Source organism: Coregonus clupeaformis, chromosome 3 (assembly GCF_020615455.1).
Source record: "Coregonus clupeaformis isolate EN_2021a chromosome 3, ASM2061545v1, whole genome shotgun sequence".
Taxonomy (NCBI): Eukaryota; Metazoa; Chordata; class Actinopteri; order Salmoniformes; family Salmonidae; genus Coregonus; species Coregonus clupeaformis.
Window position 1 is genome coordinate 4,689,224 of NC_059194.1, and position 13,593 is coordinate 4,702,816.

The following is a 13,593-nucleotide window of genomic DNA, read 5'->3' on the forward strand; positions in this document are numbered from 1 at the left end:
ACACAGAGTCAGAGGTACAGAGGACTTATAGGAACCTGAAAGAGACTCGTGGGAGCAATAAACCTCATAGGATCACTCAACGAGAGTCCTAGAGCGTAAAGGGAAATGTTTCGAGGTATAGGAATAGATTCAGGTACATAGCATGGTACTGTAACCTGGTAGTTCCTTTGCCAGAGGTGGCTAACCAGTTTTGATGGCTCATGTTGGTATAGCTGTTGCGTTTCGTCAGACACACACACACATTCACACTCACACACGCTCACTCCACAAATACCTCTGTCAGGTATAGAGAAGAAGCATAGTACATCCTAAACAAACAGCTTTATTTTTTCTCAGCCCTGTAAACAACTTCATTCCTCCTCTCTCCCTCTCTCCCTATCTCTCAATCAGTGTGGCTGCTGCGTCCACTGTGTGAGTCGGGAGGTGTGTGTGTGACCCCTGCGTTGGTCGCACATCTCTCCTGTCTGGGGGTGCTGGTTCTCCTCACCTGCAACCTGGGATCAAAACACATCCAACTTTATTTAAAACATTAATGCATTCTTCCAAAAAAGTATAAAATCCAAGCAATGAAAGGAAATAAATTAAGAATTAAGAAAAGTAAAAGTGTTAAGAAATACGTTACAAGCAATAATGACATAAAAGTATTAAAGAGAGATAAACTTATCAGACTAAATCCTTACTTCTGCATCTTCTTGGTCTCCTCCTGCATGTAGATACAGGCCATAGTGAACATCTTAAACTCCTTGTAGTTCAGGTGCTAAGGGAGACAGAGGTGTATAGGACAGTATGTAGAAACACGTAGAGGCCAACCTTAAGCTGGATAGCAGAGACATTGTTGTCTCTGGACAGCTCAGGACGAATCACTGGTTTGAGTATCTCGTCTCTAACTAGAGACATCAAATTAGAAGATCTTGTTACCAACAAAAGCCCTGGGCCCTTGTCAAAGGTAATGCACTATACAGTATAGTGAATAGGGTGCCATTTCAAACCCAGAGAGAGCGAGTCAGTGTACCTCGTCTCCGGAGACGTCGAACTCGTAGAAAATCTTATCGAGGGCGTGTCCCTTGAGATTGAACAGGAAGCCAGAGGCCTGGAACTCGGCGGGGCTGATTGTATGACCTCCGTCCATGTCCAACAACTCAAACACCGGCCTGGAGTGACGGAAGATAAAGTTCTTCTCCACGTGGTACTGGAAGAGGTCGCACACAGATACACACACATACACACACACAAATACGCACACTCGCACACACACACACGCACACACACACACACGCACACACACACACAGACACACACACACACACAGACACACACACACACACACACACACACACACACACACACACACACACACACACACACACACACACACACACACACACACACACAAACACATGTGATGCTTTCACACATTCAAGACAGCAGCATATCACCCTGCATCCCACTGCTGGCTTGCCTTTGAAGCTAAGCAGGGTCAGTCCAGGTCTGTCCCTGGATGGGAGACCAGATGCTGCTGGAAGTGGTGTAGGAGGCACTCTTTCTTCTGGTCTAATTGTTGTATTTATCCCAAAGCCCCAGGGCAGTGATTGGGGACATTGCCCTGTGTAAGGGGCTGTCTTTGATGGTATGTTAAACGGGTGTCCTGACTCTCTGTGGTCATTAAAGATCCAATGGCACTTATTGTAAGAGTAGGGGTGTTAACCCCGGTGTTCTGGCTAAATTCCCAATCTGGCCCGCATACCATCATGGCCACCTAATCATCCCCAGCTTCCAATTGGCTCATTCATCCCCCCTCCTCTTCCCTGTAACTATTCCCCAGTGTGTTGCTGCAAATGAGAATGTGTTCTCAGTCAACTTACCTGGTACAATAAGGGTTAAATATTTTTTAAAATGTATAAAACAACACACATAAAGATAATACATAATGTACGAAAAGGTTCAGTAACCTTTTCTCATTACTGTTCCAGCTGTGATTTATAGCATTTCTATGAAACCTCTATTTTCTGGTCAACATTGAATCATGGCAGTAAAAAGCCTTTTGTTGTATCTGTAAACATGACTATAATTGTTTAATGAGATATAAAAGGGGAATTGAGAAGCAGGTTGTGTTAAAGGGGTTTACATCTCTTTGTCTGATAGCCAGATATGAGAAGTGGTTTCCCCTTGATAAACAAGATCAACAGAGAATGGCCTTTAATGGCCTTCAGTTTGACCGCATGGTTCTGACATACAAGCTCTATTCTCCTTGACCACATGGTTCAGCAGTAACCGTTATGATATAATACAGGGAAATGAATGAATTACTTATCTGCACTTCAGTGCTGGCAGACAAGACAAAAACACACACACAACACACAAACACACACACAGAGCGAGAGAGAGAGAGAAACATTACCTCGCTGCAGAGCAGGATGCAGACCAGCATGTAGAACTGTTCGAAGCCGATCTCTCCGCTGGCGTTCCAGTCTAACATGTCAAAGGTCATCATGATCTCCTTCTTCTTCAGGTCAGTCACATGGTGCATGAAGTGGTAGAACTGGATGTCTGCAAGAAGAAGAGAAATGGCTGCTTAGCCTACTGTTTGCTGCTTCCAACAGTGATCTTTAATAAATGTTGTGGAAAAAAGTTTTAATAACCAACATTTTTTCTTTGTCAGGTTACACCCATACATGTAAGGAGGACACAAATTACCTGGATGTCTATGAATACATAGATAAAAATAAAATCTGTCATGTTACTGCCTCCACATTACCTACACACATCTAAGTACACAAATGAACATTTACATTTACATTTAAGTCATTTAGTAGACACTCTTATCCAGAGCGACTTACAAATTGGTGCATTGAACTTATGATAGCCAGTGGGACAACCACCCTTTTTCTTTTTTCTATTTTTTTATTGGGGGGGGTTAGAAGGATTACTGTTATATTATTCCAGGTATTCCTTAAAGAGGTAGGGTTTCAAGTGTCTCCGGAAGGTGGTCAGTGACACCGCTGCCTGGCGTCGTGGGGGAGCTTGTTCCACCATTGGGGTGCCAGAGCAGTGAATAGCTTTGACTGGGCTGAGCGAGAACTGTGCTTCCGTAGAGGTAGGGGGGCTAGCAGGCCAGAGGTGGATGAATGTAGTGCCCTCGTTTGGGTGTAGGGTCTGATCAGAGCCTGAAAGTAAGGAGGTGCCGTTCCCCTCACAGCTCCGTAGGCAAGCACCATGGTTTTGTAGTAGATGCGAGCTTCAACTGGAAGCCAGTGGAGTGTGCGGAGGAGCGGGGTGACATGAGAGAACTTGGGAAGGTTGAACACCAGACGGGCTGCAGCGTTCTGGATAAGTTGTAGGGGGTTTAATGGCACAGGCAGGGGAGCCCAGCCAACAGCGAGTTGCAGTAATCCAGATGGGAGATGACAAGTGCCTGGATTAGGACCTGTGCCGCTTTCTGTGTAAGGTAGGGTCGTACTCTGCGAATGTTGTAGAGCATGAACCTGCAGGATCGGGTCACCGCTTTGATGTTAGCGGAGAATGACAGGGTGTTGTCCAGGGTCATGCCAAGGTTCTTTGCACTCTGGGAGGAGGACACAATGGAGTTGTCAACCGTGATGGCGAGATCAAGGAGCGGGCAGTCCTTCCCCGGGAGGAAGAGCAGCTCCGTCTTGCCGAGGTTCAGCTTGAGGTGGTGATCCGACATCCACACTGAAATGCAGAGATGCGATTCGCCACCTGGTTATCAGAAGGTGGAAAGGAGAAAATTAATTGTGTGTCATCTGCGTAGCAATGATAGGAGAGACCATGTGAGGATATGACAGAGCCAAGTGACTTGGTGTATAGAGAGAATAGAAGAGGGCCTAGAACTGAGCCCTGGGGGACACCAGTGGTGAGAGCATGTGGTGCGGAGACAGATTCTCGCCACGCCACCTGGTAGGAGCGACCTGTCAGGTAGGACGCAATCCAAGAGTGAGCAGCGCCGGAGATGCCCAACTCGGAGAGGGTGGAGAGGAGGATCTGATGGTTCACAGTATCAAAGGCAACAGATAGGTCTAGAAGGATAAGAGCAGAGAAGAGAGAGTTAGCATTAGCAGTGCGGAGAGCCTCCGTGACACAGAGAAGAGCAGTCTCAGTTGAATGACCTGTCTTGAAACCTGACTGGTTTGGATCAAGAAGGTCATTCTGAGAGAGATGGCAGGAGAGTTGGCTAGAGACGGCACGCTCAAGAGTTTTGGAGAGAAAAGAATACTGGAATACTGGTCTGTAGTTGTTGACATCGGAGGGATCGAGTGTAGGTTTTTTGAGGAGGGGTGCAACTCTCGCTCTCTTGAAGACGGAAGGGACATAGCCAGCGGTCAAGGATGAGTTGATGAGCGAGGTGTGGTAAGGGAGAAGGTCTCCGGAAATGGTCTGGAGAAGAGAGGAGGGGATAGGGTCAAGCGGGCAGGTTGTTGGGCGGCCGGCCGTCACAAGTAGAGCATGATCCTGTAGGTTCATGCTCTACAACATTCGGAGAGTACGACCCTGGATTACTGCAACTCGCTGTTGGCTGGGCTCCCTGCCTGTGCCATTAAACCCCTACAACTCATCCAGAATAACGCAGCCCGTCTGGTGTTCAACCTTCCCAAGTTCTCTCACGTCACCCTGCTCCTCCGCACACTCCACTGGCTTCCAGTTGAAGCTTGCATCTGCTACAAGACAATCGTGCTTGCCTACGGAGCTGTGAGGGGAACGGCACCTCCATACCTTCATGCTCTGATCAGTCCCTACACCCAAATGAGGGCATTGCGTTCATCCACCTCTGGCCTGCTGGCCCCCCTACCTCTGCGGAAGCACAGTTCCCGCTCACCCAGTCAAAACTGTTCTCTGCTCTGGCACCCCAATGGTGGAACAAGCTCCCTCATGACGCCAGGACAGCGGAGTCACTCACCACCTTCAGGAGACACCCCACCTCTTTAAGGAATACCTGGGATAGTATAAAGTAATCCTTCTACCCCCCCTTACCCCACCCCACCCCCCAAAAAATAAAAAATAAAAAACATATTGTAAAGTGGTTATCCCACTGGCTATAAGGTGAATGCACCAATTTGTAAGTCGCTCTGGATAAGAGCGTCTGCTAAATGACGTAAATGTAAAAGTAAATGTTAGCCCTGTGGAGATGGAGACATCAGTCTGTTACTGAGGACACTGTTAGCTCTGTGGAGATGAACACATCAGTCTGTTACTGAGGACACTGTTAGCCCTGTGGAGATGGAGACATCAGTCTGTTACTGAGGACACTGTTAGCCCTGTGGATATGGAGACAGGAGAAGGATCAACAGTCAAATATAGTGTGAGGGGTGAGCCATCCTCAGGAAAGGAACTTATCAAGGCGGTATATTTAGATATAAATCCACAATCTACCATTCAGAGTGTTCCTGTTGTGGACATCCAGTAGTTTGAAGTAGTCAGATAGTATTTTGGTGTTGCGCAGGGAGAGAAGACAGTAGACACTGTCAAAGTCCAGATAATTTAAAAGAGCTCCTTTCTTTAGCTTCATCTTGGCTCACTGACTGACCACTGCAGAACTGCTGTCCCTCTCAGCTCTTCCTGGCACTGACATCACAATGGTTCACCATCGAATTTGGTGTTCCATTACAGATTCTACATTCTATTGATAGAATTCTGACATGATAAACTCATTTGGTAGCATTTCAATTGAATTATCATTACATACTATTTTGACAGTATATGACAACTTACCAATCTTTGCCATAAAATCTTTGCCATTTATGTCACTACACTGAAAAGACAGCAATTCACTTTACTAATTCATAGGTCTAAAACTGTACTGCACACTGTCAGTGAATTCCAATATTAGCTACATTACCTCATGTGTGAGGAGGTAAGTAGACAACAACCTCCTAGTTGTATTGTTGTTCTACCTTTCACATACCTGCAAAGGTGCATCATCACAGACAAACAAGTCTCAAAGAAAGTGAACGTGAAAGAGGAAGACGTATGGACTTTTCTCCTTTACCTTCATACATAATTTAATTCCCTCAGTCCCTGCAGGGTCACGTCAACTCAATTATTACATTACAGAGTATTCCTAAATAATAACATAAAAAAGGTATATGAAACCATTTTGGTATGACTGCCGTTTACAGCACACTTACAGTACATACCATGTTTACATTTATAAAGTTATGGATAGGATGGATAGTAATTGTAATCAAAATTGAAGAGATTGATTTTGAGAGGGGATGGTTGAGGCTACAAGGTACGGTACTAAGGGGTAACTAGCCCCCTGAGGTAACTGCCCCCCCCAACACTTTTCCTGGCTGCCACTGCTCTTTCTCAACAACAACAAAATAATCTGTGTCATCACAACTTTTGGAGATATTTCAACAAAACTACCTTGTGGTAAATCTAACTTTTTTGAATTTTGAAATAAGTTGTAGATATATTCCAATGAAGTTAGATCTATAATTGTTTTGTAAATATAAAAGTAGGAAAGCCTTAAGATAAAGAATCCACTTGTTTAGAGAGAAAAACGTAGATGAGTAAAGTAGCAATATGTTGGATGAGTGTATTGGGGTCAACTTGCCAATAGCTAGCTGTCATATTGCTGGATAGCTAGCTACGTTTTTAAGAGAGAGCTTTTCAATTGGCATCTCTCCCCCTGTTTTTAGTCACAGTCACAGCAGGTGGGCTCATGAGTTGTGCTCCAATTTTACTGAGGATAGCTTTATTTGTGACCTATGTACAAATTAGAATCGTGCAATAGCAGAGCATAAGAGAGTTGCCACATCAATGTTACTCTGAATTAATTAGTTAAGTTATTGTTATGAAATGTTATATTCCAATGTTATTTATTGTTATTAGCTTTATTCCATTCCAATATTTGTTTCCCTTTATAGTTTATTCGCCTAAGTATGACCTTCATCCACATACATTTTTTTTTCTCCAAACGTTGCTTTTTTTGTGTCAGCAATTAGATGTAGTTACCCCTTAGTATCCTACAGATTATATTAAGCAATACTGTGGGCAACTAATAAAAACCTTTGAAAGAATGCAAGGCAGGAAGTCTGGGGATGTGTATGCAGCATATGGAAGTGAGAAAGCGAGAGAGAGGTCATGACTGAACAGTCCTCTATTATCTTGTGTCTTGTTTAGGAAGGTTAGAAAGTGATTGAGTTCCTCATTCTGCCCGTCTGTACTTTTCTCAACGGGGGAATTCTATTGGATGCTAAATGTCATCGACATCGACACATATTAAAAAGCCACTGTTTAGACTTCAGCGTTATTCAGAGGATAAGTGTTGATCAGAAGATGTTTGCTTGTTGTCTAAAGGTATGAAAAATTTACTTTTAAATTAACTTTTTGGCCTATGAATTTATTTTGTAGATAAATTATTCATTTTGTACATCATATTCTATTCATTATGAACACTTACATGGGTAGAATCTTTGATTTTTATATTTGACATTTATTTGACTAAACATTATTATCTCTCTCTCTCTCTCCTCCCTCCCTCCCTCCCTCCCTCCCTGGCTCCTACTCTGTCTCCCTCGTAGATGAGGTTTACTTTACTAGACATCCTGCCTACTTTACTAGGCATTCTAATCCTACACCAGGCCAAAAGCCAAAGCCCCAAGTTCACTCAGAGCAGCTGGAATCTTCTACCCAATGGTAGGAAATCATCATCTCTGATCAGTACATGTATATTACTGTCATCGGTTAGATCAGTACAGTTTGTAACAATAATGGCAGCCTGTACACTTGTCAGTATGTTGCCTGTTCATTATTAAGACTTGTATATGTGTTTCCAGTCTGGTATAGCACAGAGCCTTCAGAAAGTATTTTTACCCCTTGACTTATTCCACATTTTATTGTGTTACAGTCTGAATTCAAAAGGGATAAAATGTTTTTTTTAAATCTACACACAATACCCCATAATGACGAAGTGAAAACATGTTTTTAGATATTTTAGCAAATGTATTGCAAATGAAATACAGAAATATCTAATTTACATAAGTATTCACACCCCTGAGTCAATACATTTAGAGTCACCTTTGGCAGCGATTACAGCTGTGAGTCTCTAAGAGATTTTCACATCTTGATTGTACAATATTTGCACATTATTCTTAAAACAATTATTCATGCTCTGTCAAATTGGTTGTTGATCATTGCTAGACAGCCATTTTCAAGTCTTTCCATTGATTTTCAAGCTGATTCAAGTCAAAACTGTAACAAGGCAACTCAGGAAGATTCAATGTCTTGTTAAGCAACTCCAGTGTATATTTGGCCTTATGTTTTAGGTTATTGTCTTACTGAAAGTTGAATTTGTCTCCCAGTGTCTGTTGGAAAGCAGACTGGACCAGGTTTTCCTGTAGTATTTTGCCTGTGCTTAGCTCTATTAAATGTATCTTTCCTCCTGAACTTATTTGGCTTCCCATAACACAAGGGTTGAATACTTATTGACTCAAGACATTTCAGCTTTTCAATTTTAATTAGTGATTGAACATTTGCAAAATGTTCTAAAAACAAAACTCCACTTTGACATTATAGGGTATTGTGTGTAGGCCAGTGACACAAAATCTCTGTTTAATCTATTTTGAATTCAGGCTGTAACACAACAAAATGTTGAAAAAGTCAAGGAGTGTGAATACTTTCTGAAGGCACTGTATAGAGATGAGTTAGTTATATGTTGGTTTTGCCAGCCCTGTGTATAAAGTTGAGGGTATGTTTATGTCAGTTCATCATAAGGCTATATAAAGTTGAGGCATGTGTTTGTGTTGATGAGCTACAGTCAGATCCAACGTTATTGTCACACTTGATAAAGATGAGCAAAAAAGACTGTATAAAATAAATAATACAAACACTGAGCTACTGTATATTGTATGCTTAACAAATAGAACAATTATATTATTTTATACCAATACAATTAGTCAGAGAAAGAGATCTTGTTTAACAAGTAATGTTTTTTTCTAAAAAAGATAGGGATCAGAATTATTGGCACCCCTGTGCCGTTATCCTCCCAAGGTGAGGTTTAGAAAGGTATTGAAAACAGCGTTGCCAATCATTTGGACCAATCTTTCTGAGAGAAAAAAACTATACTTGATAAACAAAATCTCTGACTAATTGTATTAGTATAAAATAATTACATTTTCTAAAGAATACAATATAGTTCAGTATTTTCATGATTTATTTTATACCGCTTTTTTTGGCTAATCTTTATCAAGGGTGGCAATAATGTTGGACCTGACTGTGTTGGTGTTGATTGAAGTGTGTGTTGTCACCAGTTGTTGTGGTGAACGTTGACGGCTCGCTGGTTCAGCATCCTCTGACCTGCCTGGGTTCCTTCAACCGAGAGGAGGAGGGTTGGAGGAAAGGCGATGACTGGGTGTGGCGGAGAGATGGAGAGGAGGATGAGGAGATCCTATGGATGATAGGTAAAGAGGAGATTAAGAGGGGAAATACCTTCCTTGTCAACCTGGAAGAGAGAACTGGAGGGGGGATCTTTACATGTCACAGCCTGGATAGAACCCTCCTGAAGAATACTACGGTGCTGGTCAAACACCTGGATGAACAGAAACGCATTCTAGAAGGATCCACCAGAACAGGTATACAGGATTTCTGTCTGTCTGTCATCTGAAAACAAGTCAAATATTAGTTTTCATTCATTATCCAATTCTAACATCTTCTGTTTCTCTTTTGTTCATTTGTTTTGTTCTATTCTAAGGCTATATGAAATGTTCTACACGGAACTACCAAGGAGACTTCCACTGCTCCTGGAAATTTAGCACTAAACGGGTTGGGACCGTTATGTCTGTCAGAGTGGCACGGTACTATTACCACCAACCATTTCAATGTATTCCTACTACACTCTTAGAAAAAAAGGTGCTAAGTAGAACAATACAGGGTTCTTCAGTTTGTCCCCATGGGGGAACCCTTTTTGGTGCTGGGTAGAACCCTTTGCAGAGGGTTCTATCTAAAACCCTCTATGTAGGGTTCTTCAAAGAACCCCCTGTATATGGTTCTACCTAAAACCCTCTATGAAGGGTTCTGCCTAGAACCGTCTATGAAGGGTGCTACCGAGAAATCTTTTATCTTTGGAGGGTTCTTCCTAGAACCCTCTATGAACGGTTGCACCATCCTTATTAGCCTTTAAAATTGTACTACTACATTACATGCAGTAATCATAAGGCATTTATTTGACAACCTAGTTATAGCCTAACACAGTGGTGTTAGGAATCTCCTGGTTTACAGGCCACATCAGGCCTGCAAGTCACATTATGCTGGTTTGTAAAGTGATGTGTAATTCTTATTGGAATCCAGACAGAGTTAGGATATCCAACAAGTTGAATTGTTAATCACCCGCACCCTGCATTTCTCCTCTGCCAAGATAATCCATCCACCTGACAGGTGTGGCATATCAAGAAGCTGATTAAACAGCATGATCATTACACAGGTGCACCTTGTGCTGGGGACAATAAACGACCACTCTAAAATGTGCAGTTTTGTCACACAACACAAGGCCAAAGATGTCTCATGTTTTGAGGGAGTGTGCAGTTGGCATGCTGACTACAGGAATGTCCACCAGAGCTGTAGCCAGAGAATTGAATGTTAATTTCTCTACCATATAAGCCACCTCCAAAGTCATTTGATAGAATTTGGCAGTACGTCCAACCAGCCTCACAACCGCAGACCAAATGTAACCACGCCAGCTCAGGACCTCCACATCCGGCATCTTCACCTGAGGGATTTGTCTCAGACCAGCCTCCCAAACAGCTGATGAAACTGAGGAGTATTTCTGTCTGTAATAAAGCCCTCTTGTGGGGAAAAACTCATTCCGATTGGCTGGGCCTGGCTCCCCAGTGGGTGGGCCTATGCCCTCACAGGCCCACCCAAAGCTGTGCCCCTGCCCAGTCATGTGAAATCCATAGATTAGGGCCTAATTTATTTATTTCAATTGACTGATTTCCTTATATGAACTGTAACTCAGTAAAAACATTGCATGTTGCATTTATATTTTTGTTCAGTATAGAACCCTTCTTGCCTTCCAAATAATCCATCTTGCCTTCCAAAGAATCATCAAAGAACCCTTTCTTCCAAAAACGGTTCTTAGGATGTTGAAGGTTCTAGGTAGAATCCTTTCCTTACAAAGAACCTTTGTCTTCTAAAAAAAATTATTCTGATCAAAGCGGTTCTTGGTAGAACCCTATCCCTCTGCAAAGAACCCTTTTGGAAGCCTTTTTTCTAAGAGTGTATACATTCTATGGATCTGACTGTTGTATAGTGCTATAGTGCTGTATAGGCAAGAAATGTGCATAATAACTTAAAGTATTGCCTTGACTTCAAATGAAATATTAGTGAATGGACTAGGCCTGTGTTACTCTAATTGCAGTCATCCATTTCTTGCCTTTTCTATAGTGGCCTGTCTGATGCGGAAAACGTCAACTGTTCTGTGGACGCCAGCGGACAGCAGTGGACATGTTCCTCTTCGTCTGGCCAGAGTGACATCATGTGTTCTGTGCACAGTAGTGGACTGGGGGTGTCCTGTGTGGACAGACAGTATTGTCCCTATGCTGAGGAGACTGACCGGATCACCCTGACCATCTACATGAAGACTAACTACCTGCTGGAGGAATATTCCCAATCCTTCTACTTATCAGAGATAGGTGAGTGTTAAATAGGGACCTTGTGGCAGTCATAAGGGCAGACATGTTGTAAGAGACTGGCAGGATCAGGTGCACAAGTTGTGATTGTAGGCTACTTAAAGGTGACGATAATGGTCCAGATGTGCACTTCACTATATTTACAAACTAATGCAAAAATTATATTTACAAACTTCACAATGTAACTGGTCTGTGAAAAGAAAATGCCTTGGAGCTGGCAAACCTGTCTATCCCATAACAAACACTTAGAATGCGGAAAACAAAGTGCTCTGAAATTGAAGGAGTTTGTAGCGCACCAGTGGAGAGACGCACTAATAATGGCGTCGTCGCCACAGTTAGGAAACCTACCTCTATATACAAATATCTTGCAGAAGATTAAATGCTGAGATTTTTTTGGTTTAAACGCTACTGAAAGTTAGTTTTATAGTGCAGAGTGCTGGTAGAAGTTATGATAATAATCTCCTTCCCTCCCCCTCCCTCCTTCCCTTGCCCTCCCTCCCTCCCCCTCTCGCTCTCTACCCCTCCCTCCTTCCCTCACCCCCCCCCCTCTCTCTCTTTCCCCCCCGTCTCTCTCTCTCTCTCTCTCTCTCTCTCTCCCTGCCTCACTCTCTCCCTCTCTACAGTGAAGCCAGACAAGGTATCCATTAAGAAGGTGAACAGCAGTACTATAGAGTGGAGCTATCCTGTCTCCTGGAACAGCCCCATCTCCTACTTCCCCCTCTCCTTCCAGGTCAAAGAGATCAAAGACAGAGAGCGTAAGAACGGGTGCGCGTGTGATTCTCCCTGCACAGAGTCCAAGGTGAGGACTACTGTCTACATACTGTACGTACTACTAGGCCTTGTCTCCAAAGCTTGATGAGAGCCATTACACCAAGAGATCCAGATCCTGGACTAACAAGTCGTATACTCTTGAACTAATAGATATTCATTAGGGCACAATGTAGCAAAACGTATTTCAGGTAGTCCCTCTCTGCTTCAGGCCATTTTCTTCCATTTGGTGCTTAATGAATTTAACCCCTGTGTTCCCCCAGGACCACACCACAGAGAGCAGCCAGTGGTCAGTAAAGGCCAAAGTGACGGTGTGTGTCAGGGCCCAGGATGCCCTCTGTGACTCCCCCTGGAGCGACTGGACAGAGTACAGGTCAGTACCACACTCTCTGGTCTACTGTTTTCAGGAGAACCTCTCCTCGAGGACCCCCAGCCGTTCCATGTATTTGAACTATTGAATAGCTAACACACCTGATTCAATTTGTCAACAAATCATCAAGCACTTGACTACTAATGAATCAGGTGAGCTAGTTCAGGGCTACAACAAAAGTGTGAAACGTCTGGGGATCCCCGAGGAGAGGGTTTAAAACCCCCGCTCCAGTCTACTGTTTTATCATGTTACATCTACCAGGGTCAGGTTCAATTGGGTTTTCCATTCAGTACATTCAGGAAGGGTATCGAAATTCCATTTCATGAATTGTTTATCAGTTCATTAATTGAACTTCTGAGAAGACATTGCAGAACAACACGTTTTACAATGTGATGTGATCTTTCAGACACAGCAAAAAGCGAAACAAGAGGAGGAAGCAGGAGAAGCAGAAGAAGCAGGAGAAGCAGAAGAAGAGTGTGTCTCAATAGTAGATCTTTACCATACTGATGGCCATCAAACATTATCCTATTTATTCACTCTGTAGAGTTTGTAGGCATTCACACTCTAAAACATCAACTATGACAAAGGTGACTTTGTTGCCAAGACCAAAGATTGCATTTCTGAACTCATTTACTGACACAAACTTTACATTTACATTATTTATGTGTTATTACATTTATTTATTAGTATTTATTTGATCATGATTATTTATTTATTGTTGTTGCTTTTTATCCCAAAGAGTATGACATGCACTAACATAGTCATAATGTGACTTTAAAACTCTAAATCAAAATAAACGTACAAACCTGC

The 13,593-nt window shown here is 42.7% G+C and overlaps 2 protein-coding genes across 2 annotated transcripts; one reads left to right on the top strand and one right to left on the bottom strand.

Moving 5' to 3' along the window:
- Positions 1-330: 330 nt before the first annotated feature.
- LOC121545778 (EF-hand calcium-binding domain-containing protein 9-like) lies at positions 331-5,546 on the bottom strand. Its single transcript, XM_041856607.2, has 5 exons — positions 5,386-5,546; positions 2,399-2,547; positions 1,013-1,189; positions 681-757; positions 331-494 (listed from the first exon to the last, which is right to left on the bottom strand). Exons 1-5 carry the CDS (start codon positions 5,519-5,521, stop codon positions 383-385), a joined length of 651 nt encoding a protein of 216 aa, XP_041712541.1. The 5' UTR covers positions 5,522-5,546; the 3' UTR covers positions 331-382.
- A 1,490-nt stretch (positions 5,547-7,036) lies between these two features.
- LOC121538036 (interleukin-12 subunit beta-like) lies at positions 7,037-13,271 on the top strand. Its single transcript, XM_041845778.2, has 7 exons — positions 7,037-7,079; positions 9,270-9,590; positions 9,710-9,812; positions 11,401-11,648; positions 12,269-12,444; positions 12,677-12,786; positions 13,190-13,271. Exons 1-7 carry the CDS (start codon positions 7,037-7,039, stop codon positions 13,269-13,271), a joined length of 1,083 nt encoding a protein of 360 aa, XP_041701712.2.
- The last annotated feature ends 322 nt before the right edge of the window (positions 13,272-13,593 follow it).